Source organism: Equus quagga, chromosome 18 (genome assembly GCF_021613505.1).
Source record: "Equus quagga isolate Etosha38 chromosome 18, UCLA_HA_Equagga_1.0, whole genome shotgun sequence".
In the NCBI taxonomy this organism is placed as follows: domain Eukaryota; kingdom Metazoa; phylum Chordata; class Mammalia; order Perissodactyla; family Equidae; genus Equus; species Equus quagga.
In genome coordinates this window covers 862,747-883,517 of record NC_060284.1, presented here as the reverse complement: position 1 = coordinate 883,517, position 20,771 = coordinate 862,747, and the positions used below count along the sequence as shown (strand labels likewise).

Genomic DNA, 20,771 nt, shown 5'->3' with positions numbered 1-20,771 from the left:
ACATTATAGTGGGTGATATGAAGTTACTCTCCACCAGTCAAGATCCCCCCACTACATTCCATCTAAACACACACTCCTCACAACCTGAGAGGTATTCCACCAGCCACACCAAACAACAGGAGGTGAAGACTACAAGAAGGGCCATGAGTTCACGCCACCACATGAACCACATTATAAAATTAGAAAATAACCAATTTTTCCCAACATGCTATAATTTCAATAATTAAATATCTCCGTTAGAGAAAAATAATACTCTAAGTGATAGAAAAATTGGAGTGTTTTTCATTCACGTTCTTAATATGAAACATAATTTTCAGCATAATTTTAAGAAAGAAAAAATAGAGAGATTTACCTCTTCAATACCTGACTAGTTTTTTTGTCATTTAAAAACAATTTTTAGCTGCTGTATGAAAATCTACAACATTTGAACAGATATTTCTCCTTCTCAAGATCCTTATTACCTTACAGGCAACTAGCCACATATTGACCTTGACCTGAATCTCACATTTCAGAAATAAAAACAGAATTGCAAGAATATATCTCATTTGTTTAAACCGTGCTCAGATGTCCCAACCCTAGGCAGCATACTGGGAACATCCACGCTCTATACCACTTTGCAGAGGCAGGCCGGTCTACTGTCCTCTCTCCAGCTTTGAGATCCAATCAGAACATAAGGGGAAAAAACTACATTCAGGTTTTCATTTCCCACTGGGACATTTCTGGTAACTGCTCACCAAAGAAGATGGCCAGAATTTGGTCCCGTTTAGCATTCTACAAAACCACAAAGGAAGACTTATTCTCACTCTCTTTAAAGGACATTAATTTTCATATAATCTCATGTTTTTGTTTCTCATTATTTTTAAGTTTTAGCAAAAATAAATAAATAAATAAATGTAATTCTGTCAAAATGCTTCCATCATCCTTTGCTGAAACCAGTACGAGCTTTTAGACATGAGAACAGGGCCAGACGGAAACACATGATGGGAAAGTCGGCAGTGGAGCAGTTTTGATAGCGAACACGCTGGAGAAATAAAATCATGAACACTGGAGGTGTGGAGGGAAGAAGCTCTTATCTCCAGTTGGGTTCTATTTCCCTTAGAGAGGCTTATGTTACCTACAATCAATAGGTCTCCAATTAAGCAAAGAAGATTTACATATGCCGGTGCATTCTGGAGCTAATGAAATTGGTCTAACAGTTTAATGAGAGTAAAGTACTGGAGAGGAGGGGGAACTTAGGAGTTCACCACACAGAACTGCGCCAGCTCCTTAATTCTGATCTTTAACTTTTCTACTGGTACTGCCTTTGGCCTCTCCCAACTCAGGAAAAGTCACCATGCCGCAATATGCCCTCTTCGGTAGGACAGACACGAAAACCTGCAGAGACAAGGATATGACTGACAGACACCTCCCTGCGGGGCAAGACGGTGTGTGATTCAAAAGCAAAAACGAGCGAGTGCATCCTGAGGCGAGGTCCCTCTTTAATCAAGACTGTGCTCTTTACAAGTTCGGCAGCACGAAACTAAAATCCTCCATTTCTCCTCCTGGCGTAGCACTGAGCACACAGTAGGGACCTGATCAACACTGTTGGTGCAAAGATGACTTCATCACACATACGCTGCACCAAGAGCTTTATTGTTGCATCGCTTCTAACCACCTTCCCTGGTAAACGGTTCAGACGAAGCTGAAGACCAGGACCTCAGATGGGAAAACAAGGAGCCTGAACAGTGTCCCATTGATATGTCTAGCATCACCAAACCTCTATTTTCAGAACTATAATTATTCACATGTTAATAAATCCTTTAGGTTAACATGAAACTTTGGATTTAGGTGAAGAAACAGAAATCAGTTGACATCATAGTGGGAGAAGGGAAAATCATTCCGTCGACAAGATTTTAGGCTTCAATTCTCTCCTGAGGTGAACACTCCAAAACTGCACCACAGTGATGCACCCCCTCACGACGATTCAGTCAACGACAGACCACACACACACACACACGACGGTGGTCCCACAGGTTAGCACCATCCAGCCCAGGCGGGCGGCAGGCTGTGCCATCCAGGTGCGTGTAAGTGCGCTCTGCGATGTTCACACCTCAGCAACATCGCCTGACGAGGCATTTCTCAGAACGTCTCCCCATCATTGAGTGACACAGGACTGTATGTTACCTAGTTTCTAAATGCACATTATAAAGCTGCTCACATTTTTTTGTTTTGTTCAACCCAGACTGTCCATTTAGTCACCAGCTCAACACAGACACTGAGCACACACAGGTGCCAGGCCCTACGCATCCCATGAGGGGTACCCAAAAACCAGCAGGACGCAGTCCCTGCTCATAGAGCAATCACAGCCCAGGCTGGAAGACAGACCATTTCATAGGATCCCAGAAGTGCCAATGGTGAGGTCTAACACCCGCCAACAGGAGGGTGTGGGAACGTGCGGGAGAGGCCCTCAGCCCAACGCTGGGGCGAAAAAAGGCTTAAGTCACGTTAGCCAACTAAAGGTGGGTGAGGACATTCCAAGTGGAAGGAATAATACAAGGGAAAGAACAAGAGCAGACGTATGCACATGCTACCATGTAAAGTGTGGGGAGAGACCCGAGGGAGACAGGCAGGAAGACAGGCTGCCCCGCACATGCCGGGCACCAACATTCCATTTCCCTCTGTGCCAGCACTCTCTCCAGTTTCACGGTGCGTTCTGTTCACTAGTTAACTCCCTCCAGGTAATTTCCTCACTTTAATTATCCCACATTTGTCTAAGCACACCTTACCCTTATTTAAATATCACATCTATTATCTTGATTACAAATAAGAACATTCATAACGTGGGGCATTGTGAAAGGAGCCGTGTCAGGAGCAGGAGTCATTCCACAACTCTCAATTCGTTAGTCCCGAAACGCCTCTCAGACCAGCTCCCACCTCCCAGAGTTCAAGCACCCACGGCTGATGCATGGGAGGCTGCAGAAACCTCGCCCTGGCGGGGGCCTGCACCTGGGCACTCATCCCAAATGGAAAGACACCCTCTCCCCAGACGTCGGCCTTGACAGTGAGGGTCTCTGGAAAAACTTCCTTCTCACGAATGGATTAAAAACAGAAAAGGGTGTCATATTGCAGACTCATAATTCTAATTTGAATATACACAATTTAAAATATATAGCATTAATGAAGGCTGTTTATCATTGATGTATTCCATTTTATTAATATTACACGAAAAAATGGGAGATTAAAGAAGAGAGAATAAGGCCAGATCTGTAAAAATGCTGTTTAAGATTACAAGAAAATAAGGTGAGGGGGAAGAGAGAAGAGGAGAGATTTTCAAACTTGTTAAACTTCCATTATTTGGAAAGAAGACACTCTTAAAATAAAGGAAATATAAGATACTGCTAAAGTCACGAGGTCACTTCTGATACTTGTATCCAGGTGGCTCATTCAGCCTGCAGACAGCACGGTCTTCCTGGAGGAGCTGACACCCCACGCACTCGTCCGTCAAGTCCGCCTTCTCTCACTGAGTGTACAACAAAGGACTCTGTCGTGAGCGTCCTGGCGTCCCACACATCACTGGGACTAGTGCCCTCAGCGTTCAGAAAGGGCCTCCGGGACAATCCCACAGCACCCTCAATGACACACACACGTCTTCTGCCTTCTGAAAATAAGTGCAGAACAAATCGCTTGTTCCATGCACATATCAACCGCTGGAGAAACAGATTTCACTTTCAGATTACACAGCAAGCGGATCTAACGGAGGACAGAAAATTCCAGCATGCGCGGCCGGCGACTGCCAGATTGCCACTGCTGCTGTTGTTTATTTCATTTATCAGACACGCGATGGTTCTTCTCCCTCCTATCACCATCTGCAGCTCTCCCAGAAGACCCTCGCAGCTGTCCCATTAACCCACCAGCACACACTCACACAGGGACCTCTTCCACACTTTCTGTCTGCGTGTAACACGAATCTGTTTTCTTTTAACAAGAGAAAGAAAGGCAAGGCAGCCTGAGACTTCGGACAACTCAAAAACCCACTTCAGTGTAAAAGTCTCAAGCTTGCTAACTTTCTTGGGAGACGGAGCAAAACAGAGAATGGAAGTGGCTATGCTACTGGGACTTGGCTGAGCTCTAGGAACTAGTCCTGACCGCCAAGCCTGCCCCAGCCTGCTGGCCACGGCCTCCCTCCCTCCCTGCCTCTCACCCGTGCTGCCGACTGCTCCTGTAACTCTGTTTTAAACTTCAGCATCACTGGAAGGATGTCCTTAAACACAGAAATAGGGCTTTTTTGCGCCCCAGCAGCCTTCTTTAGAGAAAACGCGCTTTGGCGAACTATCAGATAATAGGAACCACCTGTGCCCTGTCCTGTGTCTGCTCGGATCTTCCTTCCATTCACACAGATACTTTTCACAAAAGAAAATAAAAAGATGTAACACTTAGTAGAAGTATCATCAAACGACAGAATTCCTCCACGCACACCAATCGTACAGGAAAAAGGCAGCGCGACAGCCAGTTCCACAAATATTTAGAACTTCATACAGGCGATTAGTTGGAAGGATCCTAATTTAAAAACACCAAAAGCTCTTAAATCTTAAATTCTGAGGGAATTTCACCCAAGATGGCATCGACTCATTGCACAGTATTTTCTTCAGTTTTGTACCCCTGGCACCTACCCCAGCTCCTGATAGGGAGTAAGTGTTCAAAACATGTTTGCTGACCTGGTAGCCAGTGACGTGGTGGAACCTGTCAATAAGGCAACCGACACAGCCCGTGCCAAGGCCAAGCAAAGAGCACCCACCTGGATGCCCGCGGCCGCAGCCGGCCGCACCCCTCCCTCCACACAGGAACCTCCCGCCCCAGAGCTGCGGGCCGCGTGGACTCGGCCTCCCACCAGGGAAACTCAGAAGCTCTAGCTGCTCACTGCTCTGTAAACTTCAGAGAAGGCAGCGGCTGTGGGCACCGTCACGTACCCCAGACCACACTTCTCCCCATCTGTCACCTCCGAGGTGGAGCTCAGGGCGTCTGACGGATCGGGGGCCTTGGAGATAAAAACAGCCCACAGCAGGGTCTGGCCTGGTTACGACCCCCAACCACGTGCCATGGACGCCCTGCTCAGCCCGTTTCTCACCTGCATGAAGGTAATTACAAAGCCCACCCAAAATGTAAGGTTTACATGAAGAGGTAACAAAATAAGGTGTAAGAAAAGCCAATTTAAACACTACGGAGGTTAACAATACAACTCTGGGGTCTGACGGACGGGCCTTCACCCAGCTTTGCCACTTACCACGGGTGCGACCCCGAGTGAGCGTCCAACACTCCCTGAACCTGAGTCACAGGAGAACCCACAACAAAAGGCGGCTACCATCGCCACCGGGCCCACCACCCAACATGAAGATCCTCCAAAACTGGGAGAAGTCCAAGAGGAAAACAAAATAGAAACAAACAAACCACATAAAACCAAGGAAACCCAGATCCACAATTTAGAAAACCATCAAAGCCAAGCCTAAGAAATGGGACCCAGATACTAAACTCCTCGCAGCGCCTGAAGAGTGTCAGAAAGTTCTAGCTCAAAGCCAAACGCAGCCCTGCAGCTGCTCCGTCCTCATTTTTAAACACGGTGATTGGTGACAGAGGGCCAAAAACTTGAACCCACGTTCCCCTCCAATCTGTCTCCCCAACTCCGCTGTCTCATGAGGCGGCTTCACTCACATGGCCGCGCCCCGCCCCAGCACCCCCAAGGCTCAGGGGCACATAGTCAAAGGCGCGCAGAAGCAGTCTCCATATGGCAAAACTGAAAATGCCTCTCTTTGAAGAATTACAAAGCTTTCTGTCTGAAACCTCTGACCTTTCTAGAGAAATCAGAGTCACTGTAGTTTAAAAATGTAGGTGGTAAAAGTACAAAGGATTACATTGATTCATTTTGCATGTTCACCGTCTTCTCTGAGACGAGGGGCAAATATCCTTAGAACAATTAGTTGTTCAAGCGTAACATTTCAGACTGCAATGTCCTCATTCTCCAAAGAGCCGTCCACGTCCTGGGCCCAGGGAGATGGCACTTCTCTGTTAATTTCTATTCCCACTTTATTTTACAGAAAATCTAAAATACGTGACTTCCAGAAGCTTCTTTAAAAGACTTTTGTCTGTACAAGGAAGGAGCCAAGAAAATAAAAATTCATTTGAATCTTCTTAAAAACCACTGCAATTCTTGATTGGGTGAGGAGGGGGAGGGACTTCTAAAAGTACATTTGAAAGAAAAAAGAATTCTTAATAAAAGTCCTTGTCACATATTAAGAGGCTACACAATCAAAGTACTGCAGTGACTGTCTCTCCCTCACAGGAACGCACAACAATAGTTACGCTGTTGAACAGCATCAAGTTACAAAGACTTCATTCTCAGAAGTTACTTGAAACTACTCTCCAAAAGAGAACCTCTACCATTTAAAAGGAGGGGAGAAAAGCCAACTGCAAGCATCCGTCAGAAACTGCAGTAACTTAGCAATTTTATATAAAACGCATCCGTGCAAAAATCCTGCCACAGCCACACACAGATGCAGACGAGCTTTTGCAGTTTCTTATCCAGAATCTTTGCTTCATCTTAAATGTCTGTAACCCACTTATCTTTAACTGCTAATTGCTAAATGCTAAAAATATATAAAAATATATTCTATACACTGTTTCCCATCAACATCTTTAATATCTAATACTACCTATGAATTATATTCAGCATGAAATATATTTACAATTTTCATTGCTGATCTGTTATATCCCAGCCCATACAGCTCTGTTTAATAGTAGCTACAAAGATCTACATGCAGATACACAGTATCTTAATTACTTCGTCTATAGTATGCTCTCTAAGCATCCATTCCTCATCCATTTGGAATGTTTAAAAATGCCACGAAGAAGGGCGTGGTGTCATCTCAACACTGACATCCATCTGTCCATGGTCCTCTTTTGACTTGACTCCTTCTGTAGCCAAGATTTTCACAAAAGTTGATGAGAATTTGTCAACCTAAGGACTTGTAATGTCAGCTCCTTTGAAAGGCAATGGAATATCTGAAAGTGACAATGACGGGATCCTGTATGTACAATATTCACTTCATGTAGGAGCTTAAAATTAAATAACTAATCCCTTTAAGACTAAAATACACAGAATTCTAAATGTTTCCAACAGGGGAAGAGGGAAGAGGCAGGCGAATACCACAGAAGAGACAGTTCTGAGTTTCCTACGTTAAGGAATATGTCCCTAATTTTGAAAATTGATATTGTAGCACCACAGTTCCTATTACTCGCTGACAAACACCATTCCCTCCAAAAACTACCACTCAGATCAAGCTATATGATTCACCACAGCTCGATCTCGCCCAGTGTGGACACACTGCCCTGTCTAATCACGGGCTGGCAAATTACAACAGGAAATAAAATCACCCAAATCACAGCAACCACGACAAAGCCTGACAATGCAGTTGCTACAGAGACATACAGACCAATTTTTAAACAGCATTAATTTTTAAAACATGTTTTATTGTTACTTTTATTTCATTGCACTTTTTTTACCCAGAGCTTTTAAAAAAAAAGCCATTAAAATATTTATATGAATGCATATGGTCTGAAAACTCTGTCTGGACACTCATAGGTTACTGGGACCAACAGAGATGCCACAAGGTAGGCAGCCAGGGACCTGATGATGCAGACACGGGGATGCGAGTAATATTTTTATTCCAGTCCTCTTTTGTTTACAATTTAGTCACTTTTTTTTTTTTTTTTTACATACCTCAGTTTTCCCTTTCTAGCATAACTGACACTCCACAACTCTAACTTTTAGGTCTATTAGCATTTCTAAAAAAGAAACTTAAAAAGTTACATTTCTATTTTATTCAATATAAGTTCAGTTCAGCAGCTTATTTTTAAAATAAACTCTAAAAGAATTAATACATATAAATAATGAATTAATGTAGTATAAATTATAATTACTGCTCCTTTTTTTAATATTTACAATTATAAAATTCATGTTGAGTGAGGCTTTGAATTTTTGCACTGAAGTCATTGAGAACTAATCTTACCTAAGTTTAAAGAAATGAAAATGAGAGCATTAAATAAATCTATCAATAAATCAGTCATTTAAAGGCATTAAGATGAAATTTGCCCCTATTTTCTATTTTTCTTTCTCTTTTCAATTAAAAAACAATTTTTTAACTAATAAAATCCCATTTTTGCTTTCTTTTAAATAACTATAGACAAGGCCATAATCAAAGGATTTTTTTGGAGCAAAGTAAAATTCTTAAATCTAATCATTAACGCTAGTCAGAAATATATACCTCCTGTGCATATAAGAAATATGTACAAAAATCTACCTAGTAAAATATTACATGCAATTCTGATTTTAAAATAATGCTTGCTTTAATTCTCGATGGCTTCCTAAAGCATCTAGAACCAATTCATCTAACTTTGTCTTAACCAAAGAAAAAAATTCTTAAACCTGTGTCATAATGCTTCTATTCACTAAACTTCCACATTCTAAAAACAAGACCGAACAAGTCATTCCAGATTTCTGACCCCAACAACGAGGGGCATAAGACCCTTTCTTCCTGTCCTCACGGAGCACGGCCCCACTGTGGCTGAGAGCGCAACTCCAGCAGAACGCCTCCGCGGGAGGAGGCCGATCTGGACGTTTCATCCCCCCTTTGATACGAGGTAGCGTGTGATACCATTGAAACAGCATCCCACTCTGGACACTGGCTACATGAGGCCCGGAGCATACGTCTGCGTCTCAACATCACAGGGAGGGGAATCACAAGGTCTGGCTTGATCCTGCTCTGCACAAGCCACCTGGCAGCTCTGAGACGATGGTTTCACCTGCACAAATGGGGAGTGCACCCCTTACTCACCACAGGGCTGTGAAGTTACAACAGAAAAAGAACAAGAAGAAACAACAAAGAAAGCCAAGATGTATGGCCCGAGTACAGTGCTCACCGCAAAATAGACGCTCAATAAAAGCTCTTTGTCCCCTTCCTTCCTTCTCCTTTTCCCTACTCTCAACTGATCCAGATCCAAAATATTTACCACCAGGAAAGTATGTGAAAGACATGAAGAGAAATAAGTTGAAAGATGTCAAAGAACACTCAGATATTCCACTCCAATCTCCTGTACTTCCTAGGAGCATCCTCATCACTGCTCCGTTCGGGATCAGCAATATACTAACTACACGTTAAAGACCAACACTCGCCAAAATACATAACACAACCAAACTTCTTCCCTTCAGTTTTACCTTTCTCAGCCTCTTTTACAGACAGAACGACAAACATATTCCCTGCTTGGCGTGGCCACAATTTGTCATCTGTGGACTTACTGCTTTGCCTCATAAGCCATGTTTATTTAACTAGAATATTAATGGGAGGTCTAATTCCATTAGATAAAATATACTTTTACACTGTAGAATTATCAAAAAACATGAAGCACTGTTTTCTAATATTTTGGGAAAAACCTAGGGAAAAATTCTGACCTCGCAGCAGCTGGCGAATTCTAGTAAATTCTGGGACACTAAAGTTAGATGAATAATCTGTGTCTTACAGCTGCCTCAGTGGGAGACAGTCAAAACGCTGACAACACTAAGTTACCACCTTAAAAAGCAAAATGGTGCTCACAATAAACATCTCGAGAGCCCCTCGTCCAAGCTCCAAGCGTATGCACACCAGTGCCCCCAACTGGGCCCCCCAAACGCTAAAAAGAACTTCTGTGAAACTTTTCTTTCTAAAAATTTGAAAAGAAATTCAAAAGCCCTAAACAGTCCCTTAGTCTGAAACAAGCTTCATCAAAAATTGTGGGGAGGTGGATTATAAAATTCTCCAGTCAATATCTTCTGCTCGGGGGCCCTTCACAGTCAGTACTTAAACCAAGACACTTTTCAGAGCATCTCCATCTGCCAGTAAGTTCACGGTTTTATGTTTCTCTTAACAAATCATGCCAGTTCATTCATTCCCTTCCTCCTCTTCTCCTCCCCACCCCCGACTTCTTCCTTCCCCTCACCCTACCTCCCGAGGATTTACAATTTATATTATATTTAAAAGCAAGATCTAACCTCTAAACACGGGGAAATTATTGCTGAAATGATAATAAACCGGTATTTAGCACATTCACTGAATTCAATCTGTATTTTATGTTTTTTCCTTCTATTCTAACCTCAAAATTGTTTTCAATAATCTATATTAACATTTGTGAGCAATTAGAATTGTTGCTGCTTCTGTGCAAGTTTTAAAAAACCGACAGGCTGTTCTGCATCCTCTGGAAGCAGCTTGAGGCCTTAACCAAGTGAGACACTGAGTCCTACTGTGTACAGCAATGACCACAACAAAGGCTGTGGTTTCTCCCACACTAGCCCTAAATAGGTTTAAATCAATGCTATTCATCACTGGTGGAAGAGGAGACGGGCAGATCCAAGCCAGCAGCACCGGGAAGGCCTCTCAGCCATGGGCAAGCCAGCACCGGCTCACAGGTTCACTCCAGAACAACTCTCGCCCCGTTCCTGGATGCGCCCTGCCTTGGGATGCCATCTTTTTCACTATATTCTAGATAAAGGTATTGTTACTATCCTCAGGTTGCACAGAAAACACTCAAACATAAAAGCCATATTTATCTCAAGCCCGTTGATTGTCAGTGCTGTCTCCTTTGAAGAAGTAACAGATAAATAAAAAGATAAATGAAATTTTCTAAAACTGTGTGCATATATCCTTAATTGACAGTAGATTAATCAGCCACAAAATGCACCTTGTGTTTACTTCAAGGGCAGAGTTAGAATCTGAGATAGGGTGGTACTTACTCTCTTAATTGTAAACATCACTGTTCATTAGTCTTACTCCTTCCAAATACAGTTTGTTATTTCAATCACAGCAACTAACTGCTATGCTCTCTAGCAGGGAGTTTATCGTCCTGAAGAAGTCTGATCACATAATGTACATCCTGGACTCCAGCGTAAACACCACGCCACACACAAGCACCTGCTCACAGAACACACTGGATATATTTCAGATATGCAATATTGCCGCAAACAAACATGGTAAGTTACCTAAAAATTAAGAAACTAATTAATTTGGTATAAAATTGTAAACTGTAACCATCAACAATATTCATTAAAAAACTTTCACAGGGGCCGGCCCGGTGGTGCAGTGGTTAAGTTCGCACGAGCCGCTTCAGCCCAGGGTTCGCTGGTTCGGATCCTAGGTGCGGACTTGGCACCGCTTGTCAAGCCATGCTGTGGTAGGCGTCCCACATATAAAGTAGAGGAAGATGGGCACGGATGTTAGCTCAGGGCCAGTCTTCCTCAGCAAAAAGAAGAGGATTGGCAGCAGATGTTAGCTCAGAGCTAACCTTCCTCAAAAAAAAAAAAATTTACAGTAATTATTCGATATGCACTGATAACCTCATGCATATAGTTACACTGTATTTAAAGTACCAGCTTTTTTAAAAAAAGAAATCCTTCCCATTGTCCTACACAGCACTCTGTGTGCAGCCTGGTTGTGCACACACACGCACATGAAGCACACACACACTCCTGCACAGACACTCCTAATCTTACACCTGCTCTGAAGCAGTAGGAAGTGAATTTTCAATCTGTCAACATGACCATCTGGTGAATCTGCACATCGCAGCTTTCTCTGTGACTCTATGAAGGAATGGCAATCGCGAGGCCAAAATAAAGCTAAAACGCACCTGAGGGGGAGCCTTGCTCTCTTTGTCGAAATGCAACAGTACATGACATATCAGAGCAAAACTAGCAGTGATGTAAGTAATTTAAATGAGCACTTGTGACGGCAGAAGTGAAGAACAGGGCACAGGTAACATGGCCATCAGTGACACTGCCGGACAGTTTCCAGGATGGGTGACAGCCTTCCGAGACACTGCACGGCTCCTTCAGGGGATGACGGGGCCACTCCTCTTCCTGGTCCCTGTGATGCTGAGGAGAGACAGGACCGGACGGCGCGGCAGCAGCCAGTAACCACCGAGCTGAGACATCACTGTGCAAAAACGTTCACTTCCTACCTTAAAACTAGCAAGCACGCATGCCACCGTTCACACAAATTCAATTGTCCCTGTCACTGGCTACTTACCAACTACAGCAACTACCTGACAAATTCTGGTCATTCATCAATCTTTCAAAGCAAATTTTAAGATCACTAAAAATACTTCCAAGCTTAGAAAATTCCTCATCTGCAAAAAGTGAAGATGCTCATTGCGATTTAGCTTTTGGGGCCTAATGCCGCCTGAAAATTAGCAAGGGCCTTGGCTGAATTCAACATAAATTTCTGTGTCTTAGTTTTAAAGGTCTCCACACCATTGCCCCAGAGCTCTCATTCTACCACACAGCAGGTAACAACTCAAAAGTAAACATGGCTCTGCCCTTCTGTGGCCCAGATACAGCAACCCACCTCTGTCCAAGAGACGAACCCTCAGACAGTCTAAACTCTTACAAAATTTAACTAACACAACTGAGAATCCTTCCAGAATCTGATGACATTACCAGAAGTTATACAGAAGCGGTTTAAAAAAAAAAAACTCTCCAGAAAGTTCTCGGTTGAGTGCCTGCTAATGAGCAAAGGTTAACTTTATCTAAAAGGTCAAACGCCTGGTGGCTAAGGTCATGACCTTAACAACTTACATTGTGACCTTGCCACGTGCCGGGCATATTGTAGGTTCTGATACAGATCATCTGGTAAAGACCAGCCATAAATTAGCTTTACTGTTACACGCCCACGAAGAAAGCTGTGTGCCACAAACCGTAATATCTCCAAGAGGTCATGTGATCCATGGGGAGGATGGCTCAAACAGAGACCAGACTGAGGGCAAAACATGGTTTTACTCTTTCATACTTTTAACGAGATGACATTCTCAGGCTTATGGAATCACTCTGACTTCATTACACTTGTTTATCAGCCACAAAATTCACACAGTTCTAATGCCACTGGATTTAGAGAAAAAAATTGGAATGCAGTTTATGTGCTGCATTTTAGCATCTCAATAAGTCTCAGAAAAAACCACCTGTGATTTTCAAAGGGGACTGATTCTGCATCAGCTTCTAGGATCTGCGTGTGCTCCCTCCAAGGCATCGACTTCCCACCAAGGATGAGGCCAAGCCACAAGGAAGTGTTATTGTACACATCTTTAGAAGGGAAAAAAGATCTCATTTTTGTGGCCATCTAGGGGAAAAAATGGCATTTTGAAAAAAAAAGTACAACATTTAAAAAAAAAAAAAAAAGACGGGGGGAAAAACACATGAAAGGTGCAATGGCCACGATGGTTTGGCACGTTTCTGGAACCACATTTCAGAGTCTCTGCCTCCTGCCAAGACTGGCAAGTTCTCAGAACTTTTAAGGTGAAAACATCGTTTAGTGTTTGCACATCTTCAGTGTTAGAACAGATGCTTGTCGAATCATCGTGTGCAAGCTGACCCATGCACCTCCTATTTGTATTGGCACTTCCCCTTCCACAAATAACAGGTCTCTAAATCTCTGAAATCTAATGTGAAATATTGTCAGACAAAAGGCCCTTAATATTTTCTTTTGCAGTCGTCCCGCTGCGCACACAGAGGAGCAGCCATGGCGGCGGCGCTGGCTCCTGGTAGCCAATGGCCTGACACCTGGCCGGTGTCCAGGCCTGGCAGGGGATTCTGGGACACTCAGGAGAACCACAAGGGAAGGTGGTCTGAGCCACGCCGCTGTCAACAGACCCTGTCTGAGCGATAAGGATGCTAACCACCCTGAGCAACCTCGTACGTGTCATTTTACCCACATAACCCGCCAGGATCTGAAACCAGCAGAAGTGTGTGCATTCAAGGATCTGGAACAATAGCACAGTGACAGACCTCAACAATCAGCAGGGACCCCTGTAACGGCAGCAGCTGGAAGGCTGCACCTCCTTGGCCGAGGGAGATGCTCTCCGCTAAGACGCCATGGGCACCGCCCACCTCACAAAAACCTAAGAGGTGTTTCCCTGTGCTGTCACCATGCAAGGAAGCAGGCACCTCGACTGCCCCACCTGTGGGCACCCTCCATTTTCTAGGGTGTGAATTAGAACACTTACTGTAATTCATAAATTTACTTTTCTAAATCTCGAGAACATTAAACACAAGATTTTAATGAGTGCTCCCTGAAAGCACTTATAACACCCATACATTTTTTGCATCTTGTTTCCCTATCAGAATCTCCACTTATGTATGCAAATAAATTTTTAAAAATTTAACTTTGCTTTCTCAATAGATGAAAAAAGTACAACAAGAGGCTGAAGGGGTTAAGACAAGGCTGCTTGTTCCTGTTTAGAGGTCATTTGAGAGGTGCTGCATTTTCATTCTCAAGACCCAGAACTGGCTGAAGCAACAGGCACTTCTTATAATTAAGGATATGTTTTCAGAAACCCAAATATTTGAAAAACTTACAGAGTACATCCTCTAAAATACTCGTGGATCCCCTGCCAAGAGAATGCACGTCGATGTGACATGCCTGCAAAGTTAATTTCTCCAGTTTCTTATGTAAGGACAGATGGATAACAAAAGTTCTCTTTCTAAAAGATATACTGAGAAAAATAATAGAGGCTAGCTTGTCAGCTGACTTCTTTAAAAAATAGATCACATTTTTAGAATTAACAATGTTTTGCAAAACAGTGCAGTGTTGATTTTACAGGTAACATCTCTCTCCTTTGTGAAAAGATACACAAATATAGGAGCCCCAGAACAACCTACTGGTAGGATTCCACAACTCTCCTTCTTCCATCTGCTTCAAGTAACTGCCATGCAGGTAATCTAGCCAGACCGATACCGAGATGTAGGTATAAAAAGTCAACAAGTTACACAGGGCCTGAGCTTCCAACAGAACACAATGAGCCTTTTGTCTAAAAGACGAAAGGAACAAAGTAGCAATGCATCCCTGCATCCAGCCCTCCACAGTTCATCCTCCGCCACTCACTTGTACAGGTACAACAGGCCTCGAGAGCAGCCCTGGACAGTCAAGAAGCCTAACTCGAATCAAAGCAACTCACTGCATCAATTATCAATATCGATTTCTCAATGCACGCATGCACTGCACAGGCTGGTGACTGAAGATTAACCTCTCCATCACTACTTAGAGCTGGTCCGTTCTCTCCTCAGCTCTCTCAGAACACTAAGCCCTAAATAAACAGCCTCTGAGTTTGCGTATAATGCCTCTTTTCCTTCATAAACGACCAGCAACTTGACAGTCACCCTACGTCCAACCTCTTCTTAATTAGCAGGGGTTCAAGAGGGTCCCGTGGGTTAAAAATACTCCCAGAAGAAAGCGACTACAGAGACTCAGTGCGTTCTAACCCGGCCACATGCCGTTAGGGCCCACTCTGTCCTATCAGGTTTTCACGAGGCTTCTCACCCATCGTCAAAACGTGATTTCAACGTGTCACAGGACTGACTACCAACGCCTTCCATAACACCATTGCCAAAGACCTGAGCTGAGTGAGAATCCCCTCACGGCTGCACCTCTCCACCCGGAAGAGGGGCTCAGGCCCGGGGCTGCTGGCTGTTCCGACGGTCCGCCTGGGGAACCACGCCATCTGGACGGACACCGCCTGCGACTTCGGGAGCTCAGGGAAGGTCCGGCACACGCAGAGGTCACCAGGAAAGAGACCCAGCCAAGCGAGAGGAGCGACTTCTCACCACACTTACCTGCCGCGTGCACAAAGTACGCCAAGTACAAGTCGAGCTCCTTCACAGACACCCCTATGTGGTGCGGCTGGACGCAGAGCCCCGGGTTGGAGCACTGGGCCGACTTGACCAGGCGCTCCCCATCAGTACTTTCGAGCGGGATACCTTTAAATAAAATCACCATGACAAGGTCCAACCTCCAGACTTTGTCTGCCTGGCGCAGACAGTCGATGCGCCGCATCTTGCCCTTCTGGTCGGGGTTGGAGAGCACGCAGCACGCGGGCTTCTTCCCCGTGACCGTGAGAACAAAGTCCTCCCGGTACTCCGGTCGGATGTCCTTCCGTAACTTGGCCAGGAGTCGAGACGCCCACTTCTGCTTGACCTCAGGCTTTTCGCTCAGCAGCTCGTCCTTCACGGCTCTCTCTTCTTCTTTTGACATACGCTTTTCATGTTTTTTGAAGTATTTTCGTTTTCGGGCCTGCAGGTTGAACCACGTGTAGGCGAAGGCTCGGACGTGGGGCAGAAGAGCTTCGATGAAAGGATGGAACTCATCCTGGGAGAGGAGCACAGATAAAAATATAACCACAACGAAAACAAAGGAAACAACTTCTCTTCAGATGGTCACCTTAAAAAGAAATCCTTATTTCACCTGAAATTCGATTCAAGCACTACATTCCCAAAATCATACAGAGGATCCCTCTGGGAAGCCCCCGAGGGAAAAAAGAAAACTGTCGGTATCATTTCTCACAATCTCAAAGAAGAAAATTGCTAAACATTTAAAAATGTTTTGATACGTTCACCAAAGTGTACCAGGTTCTATTGTCGGGCCGAGGTCCCGAATCCTTCAGACAGCAAGTGAAGTTTACTGAAATACTTATGACAACATATAATCTTAACCCTATTTCAAGGAAGGCACATGTAACTCTGCTCCAGCCTTGACCTCACTCCTCGTGGGGCGGCCAGGCTCGCCCGCCAGATTGGCAAACCCTAAACATGCAGATGCCAGTCAGTGTTTATGGAAGTCCAGGAGCGAAAACCACTCTGCGATCAATGAAAACAAAGACTTTCCCTCTAAAAATATTGCATGGAGACTCTGGGCAGCTCCTCGCTCATTCTGGTAGCATCTTAATGCCTTTTTAAGTATTACAGCTGCACATAATTTTTTTGAGTCAAAAACTTAGAAGAATTGGCAGCTCCCTATACAAAAGAAGAGATGAATTTGATATTCATCAGACTAAAATAAAAGATCTATGTCCAAGACATAGTTGCAGATACTATGGGAATGAAACAAAAAGGAAAAAACAAAGAAAAGCGTGCATGCCAGATAGTAAACAGAATGCGTCATCGTGACAACACTCTTGCAACTAAATACATTTAATTTACTGATATGATTGTGAAATGCCTTCAGTAATAATGACCCCTGAAAAAGAGAATCAGTATTTAATTTGGGGAAATAATATTTCAGACTTTTTCTCACAGGGAAACAGAGAACATGGCATATTAAATGTTTACAGGACTCCAGGAAAATCCTCACAGTTTCCTCTCAGAATTCAAGTAATTTTAAAATAAAATTGAATTTAAAACATTTAAATTTTTCTTACTGATTTTTGAAAACGTTTGATTCCTTTACTTGACATTTTCTGAAGAAATATAAAATTTTTAAAAAATTAAGCAGTAGCCTTCATAAAGCTCTCTGATTACATCTAACTTCTGATGAACCAGACCACACTGGTCTTACATAACTTCTCTCCACCACACAACCCTCTTAAAAGATAAATTACTTACTTTCAAATAAATGAGGATAAGAAAACCAAAGAGATATTTGATGATCCTTTTCAAAAGAGTATAGGACAAATATTATAAAATGCATTCTTTTTCAGTTTGTAATATCCATCTAAATTTATACTTTGGAGGCACAAGTAACTGTAATGTCCAAAATATTATTACTATTAAAGCAATCACTAAATTTTTAAATTTTCAAATGTAAACTGAGTGGTTAAAATTGGTAAAATATTTTAACCAAGTCTGTTAAAAGATTATAAATTATAATCAATCATCTAAACACCTACATAGGACTGGTTTTTTAAAAGTAAGTATATGGTAATATACTATATAATAAATCATTTCAATAACTGACATTTATTTTTTTCCTCTCTGAACAAATTTCAGGCTCTGCAATTCAAGTTTAGCTTGAAAACTGCTCTTTTTCAATAAAAGAATCCAAAAGAGAAGAAATCAGCTTTTATAATGTGTGCATTCTTTAAGTGGAGAGAGAAGAGAGAAAAATACAAGAATTATACTATTCTTTACCACAAAGCATTAGCATTTTAAAATTTCTGATGTTTGAGAATCTTTCTTATTGCCATACTTCAGGGGAGAGAAATGGGAGGGGGGCATTTTTTAAGGCACAATTTATCTAATAAGGTATACGCCAAACCACAAAGCATTTAAACATTACTAAATTCTGAGCTCATCTTTGAAATGCTCTAAAATACATAAATTCGGAGTTTGAAACAGTCCTTCGCATTTGACTGATTTTCTTATACACACAGGGCATGCTAGGGACCGAAGCTGTGTGGTATTATGCAAAGAACTCCCGGAGTCTACCTTAACCACAAAGTGGGTTTTCACCAAAAGGAAGATTTCATTTTAAAGTCTCAGCCCCACTTTATAAGGCAAAGAATAACTTAGCTCCAAACAATTCATATTTATGTGAAAATGTTATCTTATTAAAAAGCTTTATTAAAGATAACAAACATTTTAAATAAACATTCTAATATGGTATTTAAGTGTTCGAAGACACTCCCGACATGCCTCTCACGGAACTGCAAACTGCGTTCATTCGTGTTCACGAGGGTTTTGTTTACCTGCCAGCCAAACGTCCACATATCTCATCATAAAAATCCTTAAATGAGGCCAACTGTGTCAACTAATCATTGAGAATAATCGAAGCCCCCAGTTTTGCATCAAAAGTATTTACAACTTATTACTCCCCAAAGGTTTCAAGAATGTGCCAATAAAAGTGCACACTCTTTTGTACAACTTTACTCACACGTACAACTAAAGTGCTACTTACCTTTATCAACTCACAATTAGAAATATTCCAGAACCTCAAACTAAAAAAATCACTAACTTGTAGGAAATGTCCAGGCACAGCATAAATTAGTTTAAAAAAACAGTATGCCCTTATAAATCATGTGGCTGCACATCTCGCCATAAGCTACGTAATATTTCAAAATATTCCAGAGAAAACAAAGACTATTTTACATATGCACTCGGTGAGAAAGTTATAGGCCACCGGTAAAAACAAACCTGAAAACCTGTTTCAGACGCCGTACGACTCTGAATCAGCATCTTACACAGTCATCTGTTTCTAAGTTGTCCAAGTTTAAGAACCACTGAATGCTGATTATTTCTGGGACAACTTCTTTTAAAGGTTCACCTATAAATTCCTACTGGGTTATCATTCTAGGGCCAGGTACCCGATTTGGTTACGATATGCCTACATGGATTAAAACAAGATGTCTGGCATTTTCCTGATAAAGCTTTTAAAAATTACATCCACGTATCTGGCGTGTACTCTCTCATTTAGAGCACTTTCATCACTGTGCCTACTGGATTTTTCTTTAATAACCAATAAACCACCTAAGTTTTTCTTTTTAAAACCATCTCTAAAGCTTTATAAATATTCCAGCAAGTTAAATAAATTGTAAATCAATTTCTAAAAGAACTCATAAAATATATGGCCTTCATTCACTATTTAGTGTAAATTTTCTTCACAAACTGTTAGACTAAGTAAGCGATTCTCTCAGTGGTGTTTCCAGAAGAAGGCCTAGTGAATGTATCAATCACACTGCCAAATTTTTTTGTAATCCAACTTTGTTAATGTGATAATAGCTCATGATCCAAGAGAATGCAACCTTCTCACACACCTGACTGTGCTCTGGGCCTGCATGGATGCACAGGCATTACCCTCACATGTGCACCATCCGAAAACATGAACTCCTCTTAGACAGTCCATTTGAGAAGACGGTAGGGCATCTGTGTGAGGGTCCTTTCCCACTACTGCAGCACACTGGTGTTATCCCCAAGTTCTCCGTGTTGCAAACTCCTGCCAGCTAGAACTTCAGCCCTTGGATCCCAGCATTTTCACTGTACTGGTAACTCATTCAAATTATCTCTTACACTTTGCATCTTATCCATATGCAATTGTGAGCCTTGCCAGCAGTGGTTGGAAAAGTTTCAGTCCAAACTTCCACAAGTTACTAAATTAGCAACTTTGGAAGTTTGTTAGGGAAAAATAAAAAACTTTTACCATAACTAAAAGCAACTGCTATCCATTATTAATGCTAGGCCTAAATCCCAAACAGACCATTTCAGCATAAAAGATGCATTTAAGAGCCTTCTGAGATCAAACAGCCGGTATTATTACTGTTAGATACTGCAACAAGAAGGGATGTCATGTGGGAAATAAATCCAGAATCTAGAGAAGAGAGAAACTATTGATACTTTTTAGCCTTGCAGAACGTATTCGGGTTAAACCGTTGTCTCCTGCTACAGGAGGGCAGGCGGTGGCGGCAGGTTTTTCCGGGACTCGTAAACAAACACTTTGCATGAAGCAGACAACTTCGTGCAGTGATTAATAGTCAGATCCTCGTAACCTACCCAAACAGTACGAAGGCTCGCACTTTCTCCTTTTTTTTTTTTTTTTTTTTTCCAGCGCAAAATCACTTTGACTTCATGCCTTTCAGTCAAAAGAAATAAATCATACACTCCAAAGGGCCCAGATTTGGAGCCCTGAAGTTGCAGTCATTCGCCCGGGGAGGAGCAGCCGCGGAGCGATGGGAAGGGAGCGCCCGGCGGGACCGAGCCCCACGCCGCCGAGCGGCCTCCTGCGCAGTGGCTCGGCCGACCCCAACTTTCCCGGACGCGGCGGCGGGGACGCGGGCTCCCGGGGGGCGCGCGTCCACGCAGCCCGCTCCGCCGACCCCGCGTCCCCGCGCACCGGAGCCGAGCGAGAGTCCGGGGCGGCGGGCCGAGCTCCCTCCCGCCCCGGGCGCGGGTCCCCTCGCCGGCGGCCGCGCGGCGTCCGGCCTGCGCGTGCGGGGCGCCCGAGCCGGTCCGGAGCGCGGTCCCC

At 43.1% G+C, this 20,771-nt stretch overlaps 1 protein-coding gene across 7 annotated transcripts in view; it reads right to left on the bottom strand.

Moving 5' to 3' along the window:
* NFIA (nuclear factor I A) overlaps nucleotides 1–20,771 on the bottom strand; it is a 343,081-nt gene that overhangs the window by 316,974 nt on the left and 5,336 nt on the right. For 6 of the 7 annotated variants that reach the window (XR_006886030.1, XM_046645541.1, XM_046645542.1 and 3 more), the window contains exon 2: nucleotides 15,656–16,187. Coding sequence is in view for 6 of the 7 variants with exons in the window: in XM_046645541.1 (XP_046501497.1) it covers nucleotides 15,656–16,187 (532 nt within the window). In the remaining variant the exon portion in view is untranslated. Of the gene's footprint in view, nucleotides 1–15,655; nucleotides 16,221–20,771 lie in introns of those variants that run through there. The other variant, XM_046645544.1, reaches the window with a different exon arrangement.